We start from the raw sequence: 19136 nt of genomic DNA, 5'->3' as shown, positions 1-19136 counted from the left end.
TCTCCGGGCCACTAGGACGCTCTCAGCAAGGCCAGGAGTAGCACCCAAGGGGCCTTAAGATGCCAGCTTGGGGCCGGCGCCGCGGCTCACTAGGCTAATCCTCCGCCTAGCGGCGCCGGCACACCGGGTTCTAGTCCCGGTCGGGGTGCCGGATTCTGTCCCGGTTGCCCCTCTTCCAGGCCAGCTCTCTGCTGTGGCCAGGGAGTGCAGTGGAGGATGGCCCAGGTGCTTGGGCCCTGCACCCCATGGGAGACCAGGAAAAGCACCTGGCTCCTGGCTCCTGCCATCGGATCAGCGCAGTGCGCCAGCCGCAGCGCGCCGGCCACGGCGGCCATTGGAGGGTGAACCAACGGCAAAGGAAGACCTTTCTCTCTGTCTCTCTCTTTCACTGTCCACTCTGCCTGTCAAAAAATAAAAAATAAATAAATAAATAAATTAAAAAAAAAAGATGCCAGCTTGATGTGCTGTTGTGCTTTGTCTCAACCAACACCCACTATGCCCCTGCCAGGCTCTCCAGTTGTCGTGGGCACCACAACTGACGGACATGGCCCCTGCCCTCACGTCTCATGCAGGTGACTGGGAAGGGAGACCTGATTTGGTGAGTCCCACCTCAACAGAATGAACAGGAAGTCACTGGGTTGGGGAGCAGACAGTGCGGGGGCTCCAGGAGAGGACTGGGAGCCTGGGTTTCGGCAAGGCTCTGTCCCCTGGGGCTGGCTGGGCTGCTTTGGAAGAATGGCCCCAGGATGCAGCCCTGGAAGGGCGGGGCCCGGGACTGCACATGCATGTGGGGTGGGCAGCTCCCCAGCCCTGCACCCCAGCTTTTGAGCTCCCAGGGAGAGCACAGGGAGCAGGCAGCAGGTGTGCTCTTCACCTTGGCATTGAGCCACAGCTCTCTGGGCACCAGGTGAGCACAGCTCCCCAGCCCTGCCTACGGCCCCAGAGCCATTGCACTAAATCTTCCAGGACAGGCTGGTCCTGCTAGCGGCCATCGTCCGTGCTGAGGCTCTCTGGTTTTAAAGAGCTCTTGAGAAAATAAATTGGGGCCCTACCTCCCCCTGCCATCAACCCCACATAGCCTAGGACACATGGGACAGACTGTGGACCAGAGATGGGAGAGAACCTAAATGACCCCTCCCCCTGTCCTCGTTCTCCTTTCGAAATTTGAAAGGCAGAGTTAGAGAGAGAGAGAGAGAGAGAGAATATGAATGGATGAGAGGATGAGAGAGAATATGAATGAGAGATATTCCTTACGCTGGTTTACTCCCTACATGGTTGCAGCGGCCAGGGCTGAGCCAGATGGAAGCCAGGAGCCAGGAACTCTATCCGGGTCTGATACGTGGGTGGCAGGGGACCAAACACTGGACCATCAGCCACTGCTTTCTGAGGTACACTAGCAGGGAGCTGGATCGGGATTTGAACCAGTACTCATATGGAATGCCTGAGTCACAGGTGGTGGCTTAACCCACAGTGCCACAACACCCCCAACCCAACCCCACATCCTCTTTCAAACCCAGCTCAGAACGCATAGGAAAGCATCCTTGGAGCCATCCCTGTCCCACACACAGCAAACCATCCTGCCCTCTGTACTCACTCCACGGTGCGTGCACACCTATCACGGTCTCTGTTAGATTTGCCATCTCTGTGTCTCCACTCCGAGCATCCCAATTAAGTCTTACACATCTGGGTATCCCCAGAGGAGCAGCACAGTGGGTGGATGCGCTGGGACTCCAAGAGGACAGCAGGGCGAGAGGGGAAGAAGCGAGCCAGCCCCTTTTCTGTTCTGGGTGCAGACATAAAAGCCCAGGGTCACAGGACTTCTCCAAGGTCACCCAAGCCGGGAAGGGCACAAGAAGCCTAATTTCCCATTGGGCGCCCATTTCACCAAAGCCGCCCTGCCCACGAGGCAAGTGGCCTGGTGTCCAGGCTACGCCAGGGGTGGCTCAGAGCACTGATCACAGGCTTCGTCCTGGCCTGCCACAGCCCTGTGCAGACTGAGTGTGCCCCTGGTCCCTGGCACAGAGGGCAGAGGTGCCCTGAAGCCCACACAGCTTGGGGGGGGGAGGCTTAACCATTTCAGTATGTTGAGAGTGGTCTTTGGCCATGCCCACGCATGGCAATGGAGGCAGTGAGTCTCCTTCACTATGTCCTGGTTCTGGCTCTTCCCTGCCAGGCCTCTCCTGGCCGGCCTGGGGCCCTCCACCCTCTCTGCCACCTGCCTCGGCCCCAGGTCTCCCTGGAGAGGATCCAAGGACTCCCTGGAGGCTGAGCCCTCCTGGCCCCCAGGGGAAGGGCAGGCCAGGGCTTCAGGACAGAGGCTCCCCCCACTGCGTCAAGAACTGCTTCCCTGTTCTGCCCATAGCCTGGCAGAGCTCCTGGGAGGTGGGAGCAGTCCTGATTATTGACATGGCCAGGCAGCTAATTAAAATAATAAACCAGAGAGCGACATCGCAAGGGAGATGGGAGCGGTAGGGAGCCTTGTAGAAAAGCAAGGAGGATGGCAGCAGAGAGGAAAGCCTGGACCACGTTTTCTTTCTTTTAAAGATTTATTTATTTGAAAGGCAAAGTTAGAGAGAGAGAGAGAGTAAGAGAGAGAGAGAGAGAGAGAGCGAGCTTCCATCCACTGGTTCACTCCTCAAATGGCTGCAAGAGTCGAGGCTGGGCCGATCCAAAGCCAGGAGCCAGGAGCTGCATCCAGGTCTCCTATGTGGGTGCAGGGGCCCAAGCACTCGGGCCATCTTCTACTGTTTTCCCAGGTGCTTTAGCAGGGAGCTGGATGGAAAGTGGACTACCTGGGGCTTGAACCAGTGCCCTGATATGGGATGCCAATGTTGCAAACAGCAACTTAACCCACAGCCCCAGCCTCCACATTTTCTTTTGAGAAGTGAGGGCTGTGGCCTTGGTGGTTCCTGACCCACAGCTACGTCCAAGGGTGCCTCAAGGGCAGGGTGACAGGGGATGGAGGCACGGCTCTGGGTCCTGCAAACCTCGGAATGTGACCCATTAGGGTCGTGGAATAAGAATTTAGTGAGCTGTATCCTCCAGCAAAGAAAATTAAACCCGAGACGCCATCGGAGTGCGGGGCACGTGTGAGGTCATCTCGTGTTCCGTGTTTCGCGTGAGCATTTCCTATGCTTCCCAGCGTTTCTTACGTGGGCCAGGACAGGGCTGAGGTCTGTCCATCAGTCTGATCCTGAGAGTTACACGAGCGGTTTTCTGCATATTCACCTCCATTTCTCACAGGCATCGGCACTCTGATCTCACACAGGACAAAAGCAAGGCTCTGTGAGATGGGCTGTCCCAGCACCTCTGCTTGTGAGGACTGCCTGCCTAGCAGAATCCCATGGACAGCATGGCCTGGACAGTGCCTCACAGTTCTGGAGGCTCAAGGCCAAGGCCAAGGCCAAAGTGCTGGCTGATGCAAATGCCAAAGCAGGCAGGACTGGGCCAGGCAGAAGCCAGGAGCCAGGAGCTCAATCTGAATCTTCTACACGGGTGGCAGGAGCACTTGGGCCCTCACCCTGCCTCTCAGGGTGTGCATGAGCAGGAGGCTGGACTTGGCAGTGAAGCCAGGCACTCTGACAGGGGACGGAAGTGTTCAAAGCAGCCTCTTAACCACTGTGCCTAACACCTAGCTTCCCACTTGCAGTACCTTATACAATGAGATATGGGCAGTTTATTTATTTTTTATACTTTCCAATCTCTTGGAGACTGCCTACAGTGGCGACATGAGACTTCTATCATCCCGGAAGACAGTTATTCTGAAAAAGAAATGCTCACTCAGCAAGCGTCCGAAGCACCCTATCAGATTCATCTCTGGGAAGGGAAGCCACCCACACCCACACCCCCGGGGTTCACGGCCCGCAATGTGGCTTTATTACTCTCCTGTCCTCATCATCACGGCTTCACTATTCCAGGAAAGTCTTGCTCAGAAGAGTAAAGTTGCAAATAACTTCACTGTTTGTTTCAGAAACTTTGCAAAATGCATGGAAACAACTACCTGACTGCAGCTTTAGGCTGATAGCACCTGGTGACTGTCTGTCCTCCAAGCCTCTGCACGGCTCTGTGGGGAGCAACTGGGACTAGACTGTTACTCGAATTAAGACTTATTTTATGCATCTGCTCTCCCACAATATGGCGCTGGGAGAGGAGGAAACAGCTTCTACACAGCTGCCTCCAGTTCAACCAATAAACAGCAGGACCTGCTCCTGATTGGAGGAGAGCAGCGTACTCGGCGTGTGGGTAGCAGAGTTGGGATTGGTGGAAGAGGACTATAAAGGAGGAGAGAGACAACATGCACCAGGAACATCTACCTAAAGGAACACCTGTGCAGCCCCCGAGAGAGCCGGCCGGCGGTGTGCCGCTCCCCCGCGGAAGTGGGGAAAGTGGGAGGGGGGAACCGCCCTTCCACGGAGGTGGAAGGGTCGGTAGCCAACCCGGGAAGAACCAGCAGCAAACCCGGGGAGGGCCGAGCAGACAAAAGAACAGCACAGGGTCCTGTGTCGTTCCTCCGCGAAGACGGGGAGCGACATAATGGTGCCGTGACTCGGATATGAAGCTTAGGAGGGATAATGGGGCCGTGATTCGGACAGGAAACCTAGGCAGGGTTTAGTGTCATTCCTCCACGAAGAGGGGGAGCGACAGGCTCCTGCCTGGCCGTGTCCACGTCCTCAACTACTCGACCATGGTCCTCCCCAGACTCAACCACGCCTCTGCAGACACAGCTCCCAGGTGCACGTGCATTTCTGGAAGCTTCCAAGGTGCTATCAAGTGAGAAGGTGCCCCCTTTCCATGGTTAGCAGGAAACCCAGCTGCACGCTGTCAGTTAATCTGGCAGGATAATTTTTTTAAAGACTTACTTTACTTGTTCAAAAGGCAGAGTGACAGAGAGACAGAGAGAAAGAGATCTTCCATCCACTGGTTCACTCCCCCGATGGCTGTAACAGCCAGCTCTGACTCAGGCCAAAGCAGGAGCCAGGGACTCCATGTGGATCTCCCACGTGGGTGGCAGGGGCTCAAGCACTTGGGCCATCTTCCTCCGCTCTCCCAGGTGCATTAGCAGGGAGCTGGACTGGAAGCAAAGCAGCCAGGACTGGAACTGGCCATCCATCTGGGATGCCATCATTGCAAGTAGTGATTTGATCTGCTGTGCCACAATGCCAGCCCTGATTCAGTGGTATTTTTAGACATTTAATACCTAATATGCAGGGGTCTTGGAATTTACCTATTTTGTAAAAACTGCATAGACGTCAAAAATTTTTTGCATTAAAACTTTTTTTGTTTTTAATTTAAGAGAGAAAGAGGGGAAGATCTCTCGTCCACTGGTTCATTTCCCAAATGCTCACAACAGCCGGGACCAAGCACACACCAAAGCTGGATGCTAGGAATTGTGGTTGGCTCCACTCCTTGAACCATCCCCATGGCCCCCCAGGGGCTGCACAGCAGGAAGCTGGGGTCAGGAGCCAGACCTGGCACTCGAACCCAGGCCCTCTGAAATGGGCCGTGGGTGTCCTGACCACTAGGCTAACACCCACACCCAAGTCACCTGTTAATCCATCTTCCACTCACTTCTTTTGAAGTGTCTTCACAGATTCAAAATGCTCCATATACTGAATGCAACCCCAAAGACTAGAAACGATCCTTGAGTTGCAGCTGGGAAAACCAACCCTTGGAACTCAGGCAAGCGGCCCCACCCAAGACCACCGCATCAGAAGGGAGCAGCCCCCACCCTCAAACCCTTCCACCTCCCCAGACGTGGCACCATCACAACACAAAACACACGCCTTCCATCCCGGGCCTCCCCTTTGGGCCAGCGATGGATGTCCACTCTCCAGTTACCAAGGCCACTGCCTTCTGGGAGCAGACCCAGGCTTCCTGCGGGGGGGGGGGGGTCGCCATAGAGACCATGCTCATGGCTGGCAGCAGCAGCCTGGAGCCCCCAAGACCTGTGCTTCTGTGTCCTCAGCTCAGAGACTGTGAACCAGGAGAGGGCAGTGGGCCCCAGCGGGGAACCAGCCATCATCCCTCTGAAAAAAAAATTTTTTTTTTGACAGACAGAGTGGACAGTGAGAGAGAGAGACAGAGAGAAAGGTCTTCCTTTGCCGTTGGTTCACCCTCCAATGGCCGCCGCGGCTGGCACGCTGCGGCCAGCGCACCGCGCTGATCCGATGGCAGGAGCCAGGTGCTTCTCCTGGTCTCCCATGGGGTGCAGGGCCCAAGCACTTGGGCCATCCTCCACTGCACTCCCTGGCCACAGCAGAGAGCTGGCCTGGAAGAGGGGCAACCGGGACAGAATCCGGCGCCCCGGCCATAGCAGAGAGCTGGCCTGGAAGAGGGGCAACCGGGACAGAATCCGGCGCCCCGACCGGGACTAGAAGCCGGTGTGCCGGCGCCGCAAGGCGGAGGATTAGCCTAGTGAGCCGCGGCGCCGGCCCCATCATCCCTCTCAGGCTATCACATTGCCCCCAGGCACTCAGGCTGCAAATCAGCAGGGAGGAAGGAACTGGACTCTCTGTACTGGTGCAGGAACACAAGGCTACTCATCACGCCCGTGCCCTGTTGAGTCACTGTAGGGCAGGGGCTCCATGCCAGCCCGTACACCGCCTTCCTCTCCTCCCCCTTGGTGGCAAATGTACATGTTTGCTTTGCAGTGGGCAGAAGCTGCCCCTGGGTGGTCTTTGAGGAGGCGGAGGTGACTCACGCAGCACCAAGGGACTTGACTCACTCGTGCATGGGGAAGGCGAACACACTCACCCAGAAGAAGAAGTTGAAGACGAACAGTAAGTACTTCAGGTAGACCACCAGCCAGTCGTCCTGCTCCAGCTGGTACCGTGCCATGGCTGCTTCTCCTGCAAAGAAGACACACAGGCTGGGCGGGGAAGCCGGGCCTCCCCATGGCCAAGGCCGCCTTCCAAGGCCTTAGCCATCATCTGGCCCTGGGTGGTGGTGGTAGGGGGGTGTATAGAGGAAAGATGGTGGCAACGCAGCGGCTTCTGGACATCTAATGCACCTGAATTGGCGTAGAAGTTTCTAGACCTTTGGATCTCAGTGTTGTCCTCTCAACACATGTCTAACAATTTTTTAAAATTACAAAATTATTTGCATTTTATTTGAAAGGCAGAAAGACAGAGATACAGAGAGCTCTTCCATCTGCTGACTGATTCCCCAAATGCCTGCAACAGCCACAGAACTCCATCTGGGTCTCCCATATGAGTGGTAGCAAGTACTCGAGCCATCACCTGCTGACTCCCAGGTAGCAGGGAGCCGGATTGGAAGTGGAGCAGAGGATGCTGATATGAAGCAGGCATGCTGATATGGCAGCTGGCCATCCCAACGGGTGACCCACTTGCTACACCACACGCACGTCCCTGCAAATCTTCCACAGACTTTGCACTGGTCTCGTGTTCTTATTCTCCTGTCCTATCTCATCAGCATTGCAAGACATGAGTCTGTCTGTCTGTCTGTCTCTCTCTCTCTCTCTCTCTCAGTGTTACTGCTTTGCACTGGCACCCTGCACTCAGCATCCTCTCAACACCATCCCTGCATGCAAAGGTGTGGCACGAGCCCCAGATCAGAACACCTGTGTGGGAAAGGACCTGAGCGACTGCCCAGGCCACCGCCCGTCCTGTCCCCTGCATCTCGATTCCCCCCTCAAGGAAGCAGGTGCAGATAGGCCGGAGGTCTGGCAGGACACCGAGCTGTCACTAGACGTGTCACACCCAGCCCTCAGAGTCCATCAGTAAATGGGGAATAACGATCAGACCTCCGGCGTAGGATCATCTTGACAATTACATGGGATAACCCACGGACAGGCTTGGCTCATAGTAAGTGCTCAATAAACCCCAGTTAGTTTTCTGACATGCCACAGAGTAGGATTAGAACCCAGTCTTTGCCCGGACACCCTACCTGTCTTGACGCCCGGCGGTGGACTCCCCGGCAGCTGCGACACCAGCGGTGGTACGGAGGCAGCGAAGGCCCCCGTGTGCCTGCCAATCTCACCTGCTTCTCAGACAGCCTGAACCCTCTGTGGTTCTTCTCGAGCTGCATGAACCCTGGGCCCCTGTCTGCCCTCACTCAACAGCTGCGCCCTACAGAGCCGTCCACATCGTGGGACCCTCTCTCCTTTCAGCGCCACTGCCTGAGGTGCTGGCTTTGCCCATCTCCATCTTTGCCAACCCCCGGTGGGCCCCCCCTTACAGCCCGTGCCCTTCTCCCGGGCCCAGAGGCTCTCAAAGACAGAAGTGGGAAGGCAGAGGAGGAAAAGGTGGCTGGCTTATTTGGGTTTTCTATTTGCAGACCCTGAAGAAGGTAATTTAAGAGTTTCAGAGTTCTTGTTAAAAAAAGACAAAACCCATTTTTCTCCAGTTTAATTGGAGAAGCAGGCGGGGTGGGGGCAGGACTGCAGAAAGAGGCAAGAAAAGGAAGTCATGACTCGGGGGAGGTGGGGCTGACCCCCAGAGGGCCTTCCCGTGGTCACCGGGCCGCCGGCCCCCTGGACAGCCCCCGGCCCCCACCCCCTGGACTCATGCCAGCCCTGCAGGAAAGGAGCCCGCCCAAAAGGGAAGAAGGACGCCAAGCAGAAGACAGGACTTAACCAAGGAATGCACATCGAATGGTCACAATTTGGTCATTCGCAGTGGAGATGGAAGAGCCGTGGACTGGCGGGTCAGGGGGCCCTCCAGGCCCCTGTTAACCTTGAACAGGAGGCATTAGCATGTCTGAGCTCAGGCACCCGTGTGAGAGCGACTTCTCTCACTGGTGGTTTGTCCTCCACTGCTAAGCATTCCACAGGGCCCCGTGACGGGGGTGGCGGCGTGCCAGCGAGGGGCCAGACGCCTGCGCCTGCGTCTGAAAGCCAGCCTTGCTGTTTCCCGGCCATGTGACCCTGGGCATCTTCCTGCACCTCTTTGCGCAGCTGTCACTCACGAAGCACTTGGCGTGTGCCAGGCCCAGGACCTGCAGGCCCAGGCCCAATGCTCAGTCGGCCCGCCCAATCCCCTCCAAGTGGGGCTGTTCTCAGTTTGCAAGGTTGGCACACAGAGGCTTAGATGGGTCCCCTGGAAGGTGGTCAGCTCTGGAGTGGCAAAGGCAGAACGGAAGTGCGGTGTCTGCCTGGGGACAGGGGGCGGGGGGCGTCTCAGTGCCCCAGCTGCCTGGGGACAGGAGGAAGCAGGGCCAGATGCTGCTGCCTTCCCCTTCCTCTTGCTCGGTCCTTGGCCATCAGGGAAGGGGCATTTCCCAGGCTCCTTTTCTGCTTGGTGTGTAGCCAGGAGTCACTCACTGCTGGCCAACAAGCGGCACCCAGACACAAGGAGAACAGGCAGCATCGTCCAAGTCTCAATCCCGGGGCGTGTTTCAGGGGCCCCTGGAAAGAGTGCAAATCCTGCCCCTGCAGGCTGCATGATGCTGCCCAGCAGGCTTAGTTGGGTAATTTTTGCATCTTCTATAACCTTACTGATCTGGGGTCTGCTGGTGCGGCTGGCGACTGAAAAAACGTCCACGCCGAGGCTGCAGCAGCCCAGCAGGCAGCAGGTGGTCTTTCTGCTCCTTACGCACCCAGCTGTGCTCTTCCCCGGGATCCCAAAAGCCTGGGTGGTCCTTGCTGCAGGCGTCTGCTCACGCTACAGGGACGCTCCCCCCGCCGCCCTTCTGTTGCAGGGCCCAGCGGCTCCCACCCTCTCTGGAGGTGCCTGTCCCCATGCAGTCCGCAGACCACAGCAGTGACATGGTCTTGGCAGGCCTTAGTGATGGACGCTAACGTCTGTGATGACCTGGCCTCGGGGACTCTGCTCCGACCCTGTTGATCGTGGTGGGGGCAGCGCCATGGCAGTGCTGGGAACTCTTCCTCTGGCTCCGCCCTTTCTTTACTCGCTGCCTGGGCCCGGGCAAGTTGCCACCTTCTCTGGGTGTTTGCTGAACGGGACAGCAGTTGTCCTGAGCACGCATCAGACCCCAGAGCTCAGATGGGTGGCCCCTCCCCAAGGGGTTCTGGTTTGCTAGGTTTGGGGTGAGACCTTGGAGATTTTGCTCCCAGGCAGGGTGACTCACAACCCCGAATTGCCCAGGACACAGGGGTTTCTTGGGGCATGGGGCTTTCAGTGCTAACCCTGGGTAACACCCCAGGAAAACTGGGACAGTTGGTCCACTTGTTCTCAGAGGGGGCCACTCCTGGAGCTGTCAGTGTCCCCCCTACCCCTGAAAGTCCCCGGCCCTCAGCCCTGCCATGGAAGTGTGCATCAGGCACGGCTGAGCCAGGGTCGGGCCAGGTGCAAGTCAGGCACGAGGTCCTCTTACGTGAAAGTCACGGTCAGGACCCGGTTTCTGCTGAGATGGCCGTGACTTCCCAGATGCCCTGGTAAGGCAGCCTCGGGGGTCCTGTCCCTCCTGTGGAACAAAGCTGGGGTCCCGGGGCAGCAGTCAGCCCCTGGGCACTGACACCACGGGACAGCTCAGAGAAGCAGCTGCAGATGCCTTGCTGGCGAAGCCACGCCCTAGGCACTTCCACCAGGGCCTGGTGTGCCATGACGCGGGTTGTGCCACTGGGGGAGGCCTGCTTCCTCCTCCTCCACAGACCCGGGCCCCTCTCCCCCACGCACAGAGGGAGCCATGGCCAGATGTGCCTAGCAGAGCCCGGGAGCAGGGCAGGGCGCTAGCCTAGGGCCATCGTCCAGAAGCAGAGTGGACCATGTGGGCCACATGAGGGTTTGCTTGCTAACTATAGAGTCCCGTGGCTGGTGATGTAGGTGGAACTTGAATTAAATTCTAGCACAAAGAATTCTCAGTCTTCTTGCCCTAGGCGACATGTTTTCTTTCAGCGTCACTTTATTTGCAAGGACCAACACACGTTCCATGTACTAGTCAGGCCTCTGCTCCTATCTTTGGGCAAACAGTTTGTCTCCTCCACAGACTGTCCTTTTCTGCTATGTTCTTCCTGGGCACTTCTTTGCCTTTTTAAAACCTGAGGACTGAGGGTTGGTGTTGCGGTGCAGTACAGTATCTCCCCCGAACATCCATAATAGCCAGGGCTGGGCCAGGACTGGTCCAGGCTCAAGTCAGGAGCCCAGAACTCAACCCAGGACTCCTACGGGAGTGGCACTGACCCAAGTTCTTGAGCCATCGGAGCCACCTCCAGGCTGTCTTAGCAGGAAGCTGGGAGGGAGCAGAGCTGGCCAGGTACTCCAACATGAGACGCTGGCACCCTGCGTGGAAGCTTAACCACAGCACCCAACGTCCACCCCATTAGCTCCTTTAATCCTCAAAACACCCCGTGAGATAGGTGTGTGCATCATCCTCATGCTGCAGAAATGAAATGAGAGGTCAGAGAGCTTGCCCAAGGTCATAGAGCTTGCCTAAGGTCACGGGGTAGGCAGCCAGGCAGTCCGGGGGACTATATGATACCAGTGGGTCAGGGATGATCCTGGTTTGCACCTATCATGTGGACACAGTTACCAGCAGCGCCCCCATGTCTCTTACAAAATGTCCCTGGTTGGATGTCACATCCTGGCCCTTCCCCACGACGACATGGCACCTGCTAACAGCATCCAGTCCTCCTCAAGCCCCGAGTCCTTCTGCCTCACCCCTTTCACGTTCTATAGGTTTGACCAGTCCACTTCCTGTTCTTAGTCCCATTGTCTCCAACTCCCATGACTGAGCCCAAGGCATGCCACTCATTGCACGAATTGCTAACATCTGAGCTCAATTAAAACAAAGCTATTTGTTTAATTTATTTGAAAGACCGAGAGAAAGAGAGAGACGAGACGAGACGAGACAAGACAGGAGCCCAGAACTCAATTCGGTCTCCTACATGCACACAGGGACCCGGCTCCGTGAGCCACCATCCACTGCCTCCCAAGGTGCACAGACAGAAGCAGCAAGGCCAGGACCTGAACACAGGCACTCTGATGTGGGATGCAGGTGTCCCCAAGTGACGACTTCAGTATTAGGCCAAATGTCACCTCCTCGGTTCAGTTTTTTAACACCTAAGACAGTACCTGATGTGCAGGTGTCAACTGCTGCAGAATGGATGAACAAAGGAGTGGACAAATGGACAGTGCACCACAGAGCCACGTGCAAGCTCCGGACCCCTCAGGAGTTACATAACTATTTCCCTCTGTGGCGCAGTGGGGTAAGCCACCACTTGGGATGCCTGCATCCCATATCAGAGTGCTGGTTTGTAGCCCAGCTGCTCTACCTCTGATCAGCTTTCTGCTAGTGTGCCTGGAAAGCAGCGAATGACGGCTCAAGTACGTGAGTCCCCACCACCCACCCAGCAGGGTGTTTCCCAGCCTGCTCTGCTCTTGCCCAGTCCCGGGCTAACCTGTCAAAGGTAGCGGAGAGGAGAAGCGAGCCTTCAGCCACACCGCTGCGGCTGCTCCTGCTCCAGGGCCGGGTAGACCATTTCAGGGCAGGCAGCGGCCAGCGCCCCCCTGGGAAGTCCAGCACAAACCAGCCATGGCCTTGGCCTGGTCTTCTCCCTCCCGGGCTTTCTCAGTCCTTTCTGCACTGACCTCTCTTCCCCCTTGTCTTCTTTTAATCTCAGCCTCAGAGGAGAAACGCAGACCCATCAAAGCACAAAGTCCTTTTGAGAATCATCCAAACAAGGCGCAGATGGGAACAGGATGGTTCCTCTGATGGGAAACACCTGGGACATCATCAGGTTCTTCCATGGAGGGCAGCGTGGAGGGACACTGAAGACGGGCACAGAGGCGCCCCCTTAGCCTAACTCCACACCTGCTCTTCCTTACGTTTGTTCCAGCTCTTGGAAACAGACCTACAACGCAGGCTGGGGAAGCCCGGCCCCGCAGGGGTGGGGCTGTGAAAACTGAGAGTAGGCATGTCAGATCTCAGCAAGCTCATTAGGTAGTCAAATAGCAGATCTGGGGCAGGTGGGCAGGTCATTGGGCGTCTTTTTCAGACACAGCTGCCCTCTCCTTCCTCTACACAGTGAGGGCTGGCTAGACAGTAGTTCCTTTTTTAAAAACTCCTGTTTTCCATATCCTTTTCTAAAAAGGGAAATTTATTCATTTATTTGAAAGGCAGAGTGACAGAAAGAGACAGATCTTTCATCTGCTGGTTCACTTCCCAAATGCCCGCCAATCAGCTGCGTCTGGGTCAGGTGGAAGCCAGGAGTCAGGGACTCCAACCAGGTCTCCCGTGTGTGGGTGCAGGGACCCAAGCACTCAGACTGTCTTGCATTGCCTTCCCCGGTGCATTGGCAGGAAGCTAGAGGAGAAGCCGAGCAGCCAGGATGCAAGCCGGCACGCACAGGAGACGCCGGCATCTGGAGTGGCAGCTTAACCCCAACGCTGCACCACCACGCCGGCCCCATACTGTCGTCTGGACAACGGAACAGGAGCGGGAGGGCCACTCGCTGCCTGGACCTTAAGCCACTGCCTCTGCACTCTTCGCCATCCTTTCCCCTTCATGAGAACTGCAGCCACAGACAAGCCTGAAGCTCAGCTCCAATCACACAGGCAAGGACAAACTCAGGGTGTGTTAAAATCACGGGAAGACTTTTGAAAGCACAGAGGGCCTGGCCTCTCCCCCCTTAGGTTCTTTTTTTAAATTTTTTTAATTTTTTTATTTTATTTTTTGACAGGCAGAGTGGACAGTGAGAGAGAGAGAGAGAGAGAGAAAGGTTTTCCTTTGCCATTGGTTCACCCTCCAATGGCCGCCTCGGCTGGTGCACCGCGCTGATCCGATGGCAGGAGCCAGGTGCTTCTCCTGGATCCCCCGTGAGGTTCTGATGCAGGAACCTGGAGTGCGGCTGAGAAACCACATTGCCCTCGAGCTTCCAGGCGACACGGGTGCTGCCGTCTGGGCATTCCACTCTGAGACCACAGCTGCCCTTGGCGGTGGCGGCAGGGCCACGGGAGGGCCGGAGCCTGGATCCCCGCGTGACTGCATGGAGCAGAAGGGCACGCATCTCCTGGACTGATCCACGAGCGAACAAGACATTTCCCTGGTCTCTAAGCCGCTATGCTGTTGGCTTTCTGCTAAAACAGCTCAGCCTTCTCTCCACACAGGGGTACTTCAAAAAGCTCATGGCAAAATGAAATGAACAGGTGAGTTTAGGGCATCTCGTCCTGCAGGCAAGACATCATATTAAGGTGCGGCATCTCTAAGTGGAGTGCCAGGGTCTGAACTCTGGCTCCCGCTCCTGATTCCAGCCGCCTGCCGGTGCAGACCCCGGGAGGCAGCAGCGATGCCTCAGAGTGGAACCCATGTGGGAGGCCTGGACTGAGTTCCTGGCTCCTGGCCTTGGCCGCCATAGGCATTTTGGGAGTGAACCAGTGAAAGGGAGTCTCTTTCTTTCCCCCTCACACCCACCGTCTACCTTGCAGATTAAAAAAAAATATTGTAAAGGATGAGTTTATTTTGGTGCAAAAACAGTTGCAATCCATACACAGTTCTTTCATACATCAACCTTACAAAGACTCCTCGTGTCTCAGGCTCCGACCTTGGTAGAGAGTCCCTCTCCAAAAGGAAGGAAAAATGCAGCTGCAGTTCCAGCCAATCGGTCCTTTATCAGGGCAGGATATGGAGCCAGGATACCGGTGAGGAGCAGGAGTCCCAGCCTACAGATCCACGACGCATATTCTGTGTCTCGAGTCTCCCACGTTTTCCTGGGTCTGTGTCCCTCATCAGTCACCACCAGGTTTCTCTTGTCCTCTTCTCCACCGAGGCCCTGGGCTCCACTCCCGCTCTGGTCAGTCTGCCCTGCACTGGCTGACTCCATTCCACTCATTCCCAGGTCACTGCTGATGGCCAAAGCAAAGGCGCTTTCTCTGCTCTGAGTCTGAAGCCTGCATCTCACCTCCCCCTTGGAAGCGCTCTCTCCGCCACTGGCTGCACAGCACCATTCTTTCCGGATTTTTCTCCCCTGTCTCCCACCTGCCCCAGTCTGAATGCTGTGATTTGCTTGTGTCCCCCAAATTCAAGTGTTGGAAACGTAATCCCAGGGGAACAGGGTTGGGCGGTGGGCGCCTAGTTACACGGCGTCTGGCTCACGAGGTCCTGGATTCTCAGGACCTGGTTGTCTTCTCAGGTGTAGGTTAGCTACTGTGGGTGCATTTGTTAGAGAAGTGAGCGTGGCCCCCACTTGTCTGCCCTTTCTCACTGTCTCTTGCCCTTCTGCCCTCCACCATGGAATGATGCAGCACAGGGGTCCCCACCCGATGCCAGCACCATGCTCTTGGACTTAAGAACCAGGAGCCAGACACGCTCCCATTCATGATAAATGACCCAGTCCGTGGTATTCTGTGCCGGCAGCATAAAGTGGACCGTGACACCGCACAGCATGGCCACCAAGTCTCCAACTCCTGTCCCCTGTCCCTTGTCTCACTGATGAGACTGTCTTCACAGCTCATCTCTTCCGGGCGGGCTCTCTGCCCAGCATGGGTGGGGAATGGGTCACAGCTGCTGCCCCTGAAATGTCTGGGGTCATTCACAAGGGCCAGGTCTCTCCCACGCAGTGCGTCCAACACCGAGTCCACCTCCTTCCCCGCACCCCTCCACGCTGCGGCCCTCATCTCAGCCACACTCCGCCCCCTTCTCGCGTCACCATTTCCCACCCCAGCACAGAATGCTTTACCAGTTTGCCCCCTCCCCGGCCCCCTGCAGCCAACATCTCCTGCCTCCACCCGTGCCAATCCTCGGGAAGCCTGCCTGCCTCACGCCCCGCCCCCTCATTCATCAGAGCAGCGGTCTGGCTGGTGGCTCACGTATCTGTTTCCCTCTGGGATGAACTAATCACAATAATTAATCTATTAACTCGCGGGACATCTGCGTGGCGCCATGTGCTACGTGCTGGAGATGTAAACCTCCAAAGGATGAAGAGAAGAGAATGAATGAAACCGGGCCTGACCTCCAAGAGCTCCCAGCTGGGGAGAGAGACACATCAAGGTCACTTAGCACAAGTCTGAAGTTCAGGGGTGTGGACAAGGAAGCTCTGGGTAGGAGTTTTAGAGGATGAGCAGGGATTAGGTGCGGAGGTGACCAGGAAGGAATACGCCAGGAGAGAGACTTTGGGTTTAATTTCCTAAGCAATGAGGAACTGGACTTCCTGTTGCAGCGAATGAGAGTCACCACTTAGGAGGTTAAATTAAATAAACCCAAACGGTCTCGCAGGTTATAAACCCGAGTCTGGGGTTAAGGAATGAGCACTCATTTAAGTGGATTCTAAAACAACACCCAGGGGCCCAGTTCTCTGGCAGAAGTAGCAGGCATGTGTTAGTCAATTTCCCGTGACTCTGGAAGACCACGGCAGAGACCAGGCTGGGCTGCCTGGGATGAGCGAGGGCTGGCCGGTCCAGCCTCATCCCAGCAGCCCCCACCCCGGGCAGCTGGCCCAGGCTGCCTAACTGCATGGGTGGTCTCAGCTGGAGGAGCAGAGGAGGCTGATGGCGAGACATCAAACCCTAACAGCCCCTCCCGCACAGGACCATCCCTGTCCCTGGGCACCAGGCACACACGGTTCGCATCTGGACACACTGGGTTTCAAAGACGACTTTCACAAAGAAAGTGTTTCCGCTCTCACTAACACCAGCTGAATCACAGAGAAGGATACGGCCCATCCTTTCCCCCAAACTCAGAGGAGGGTCTCTACTATAATTTTCTTATCTCCTTGAATGAATGCATGTATGATTCCCACTGAGAAAGAGTGCTCTTCTCTCTGCCCGGGCGGGAGGCAGGTGCAGGAAGCCATATCCAGGCAGGCCTGCGTGCCCACCACCTTCCAGGAAAGGCTGGTGCTGAGCATGGGGAGAAGTGTGTGCTCTTGGATCCCAGGAGAGGAGCGGCGAGGGGAGGGAAGTTCTTGCTTCCCATGATCCCCAAAGAAAGGGGCTTGCAAAGTGACACTCGCAACAGGTGCGTTGTGCGGTTTTGAGTAGACAGCCCATCACTGACCTTTAGGGAGTCACTGCTCCTGTTGGAGCCATAGTTTCTTCCTGTGTGTGATGAGAAAACTGGCATGCTGGCAGATTCTTTCAAGCAAACTTTCATGAAGCCCTCAATATCAAGTACAGCTTCTCTGGCCAACCTTATACTCCTCTGATTACATCTCCCCACTTCCTTCCGCCTCCAAAGCTGGGACCACAATGGAACCCAACTCTAGCACTGGACACGATCCCCACCGGCTGTCGGCTTTTCATTCCTCCCTGGCGTATCATCAGCCCAAGGCCGAAACGAGCCGGGGGAGAGCTGGGACAGTATGGCACCCCAGGAGATGGGTTTACAGCTGGAAGTGGCCTGAGATGATCCAAGAAGCCCTCCATGTTTTGATGGTTTTGCTTCTGCTGAACTCCACCTGGCCCCAACACACCTGATTTTCTGTTTTCTTGGAATGAACCACACACGACATCTACCACGGTAACTATTTCAGAGTGTATACTCCAATGGCATTACAGTCACAATGCTGTGTGACATCTACTTCCAGAACATTCCCATCACCAAATGGAGACCCCATGTCCATTCCTCCCGCCCCCTGGACACCACGCATCTGCCACTGTCCCTGTAGACGGGCCCATTCTTAATAGCGCATGGCGCCGGCGCCGCGGCTCACTAGGCTAATCCTCCGCCTTGCGGCACCGGCACACCGGGTTCTAGTCCCGGTCGGGGCACCGGATTCTGTCCCGGTTGCCCCTCCTCCAGGCCAGCTCTCTGCTGTGGCCCGGGAGTGCAGTGGAGGATGGCCCAAGCCCTTGGGCCCTGCACCCCATGGGAGACCAGGAGAAGTACCTGGCTCCTGCCATCGGATCAGCGCGGTGCGCCGGCCACAGCGTGTCGGCCATTGGAGGGTGAACCAACGGCAAAAGGAAGACCTTTCTCTCTGTCTCTCTCTCTCACTGTCCACTCTGCCTGTCAAAAAAAAAAAAAAAAAAATAGCACATGGCAATCACACCGTGGCCAGCCTTCTGCATTGGTTTCTCTCAGTGAACGTAGCTATCTCAAGGTTCCTCCGTGCTGTAGCATGTATCAGGATGCTACTACTTTTCTTAGCTGAATAATGTTCCATGCATGCTGCTTATCTGTTCATCTGTGATGGGCACTGGGGTTGTTTCCACCTCCTGGCCATGGCAGACAGGACTGCTGTGAACATTCGGGCACATGTCGATGTTTGCAACACCTGTTTCCAATGCCTTGGGGTAACGCCAAGGCGCAGAACTGCTGGGTCCCAACTGTGCTCCATGGCCCCTCGCTCCATCTTTAAAATATGGCACCTGCCACCGGCAAGTGGGTCCCACCATACCAGGAGATGGCAAGAGGGCCTGCTCATGGCTGGTGGAAACAGCCACCCCTCCCCCAGGGGGGGAATGCCCAGCTGAGTGCAAGTTCCCCAGGCAGCCCCTCACTGTCCACCGTGCAGCCACTGCTGAGGGGTCGTGCCATTTCTGAGGGCTGGGTGGGCAAGGACCCTGTCTGGGGTCTTCAGAGGACACCCAGGAGCTCGCAGGAAGAGGCTCGTGTGGGGATCCTGAGTCCAGGCAGGAGGTGGCCTTCCCCTCCCCCCGCCCCCCTTTCTAGCCAGGAGGAAGGGGCTGGAGAGCGACGCTGACCTTGAGCCTGGTCTTCTGCTGTTTGGCTGGGGGACTGGGCTGGCACACACACGGATGGAAAACCAACGTCGCCCTAACTGGCAGTGAGACCTTGGGTAGGTCACCAGCTCAGCGCAGCCATCACGCCCCACTGCCTCCTCTCCCTGGAGGAGACAAGACAGCGCAGGTCGCTGAGGCGGTGACCCTGACGGCCCGAGCCGAGGCCTGGATTCCACAAAGGCTGGCTGAGAGGACAGCAGCCGCCTCCTCCACACGCCAGCAGCAGCAACAAAGAGGAATGGCTCTGGCAGGGCTCAGCCGGGCTGGAGGAGAGTTTGCTCTGGGGAGGGGCTGGGGTTTTCCCTATAAAAGCCTTCATCATGGTCTACAGCGCTCCGTGCTCAAGTGCACCTACAACCCGCTCTCCGGGAACCTGGAGCAGACAGACAACCCCGTCCAGGCAGCAGGAGTTGAAACTGTATAGTTCCCATTGGCTTTTAAACAGTGCCTGTCTCGTCTCTGGAACGAGACACCATGGCTCAGCTGCTGGCCTACAAGAGCAGCTTCCCAGGGAGCTGTAACTTGGGGGCCCAGGAGACT

The 19136-nt window shown here is 56.6% G+C and overlaps 1 protein-coding gene across 1 annotated transcript in view; it reads right to left on the bottom strand.

The window, feature by feature from the left end:
- TSPAN11 (tetraspanin 11) overlaps positions 1 to 19136 on the bottom strand; it is a 57794-nt gene that overhangs the window by 27927 nt on the left and 10731 nt on the right. The window contains exon 2 of the mRNA XM_002712822.6: positions 6754 to 6848. Coding sequence (XP_002712868.3) covers positions 6754 to 6837 — 84 coding nt within the window. The 5' untranslated portion in view covers positions 6838 to 6848. The remainder of the gene's footprint in view (positions 1 to 6753; positions 6849 to 19136) is intronic.

Source organism: Oryctolagus cuniculus, chromosome 9 (genome assembly GCF_051225735.1).
Source record: "Oryctolagus cuniculus isolate XC-2025 breed Fujian yellow rabbit chromosome 9, ASM5122573v1, whole genome shotgun sequence".
Taxonomy (NCBI): Eukaryota; Metazoa; Chordata; class Mammalia; order Lagomorpha; family Leporidae; genus Oryctolagus; species Oryctolagus cuniculus.
Note: the sequence above shows the minus strand (reverse complement) of the source record. Positions and strands in the feature narration are given on the sequence as shown.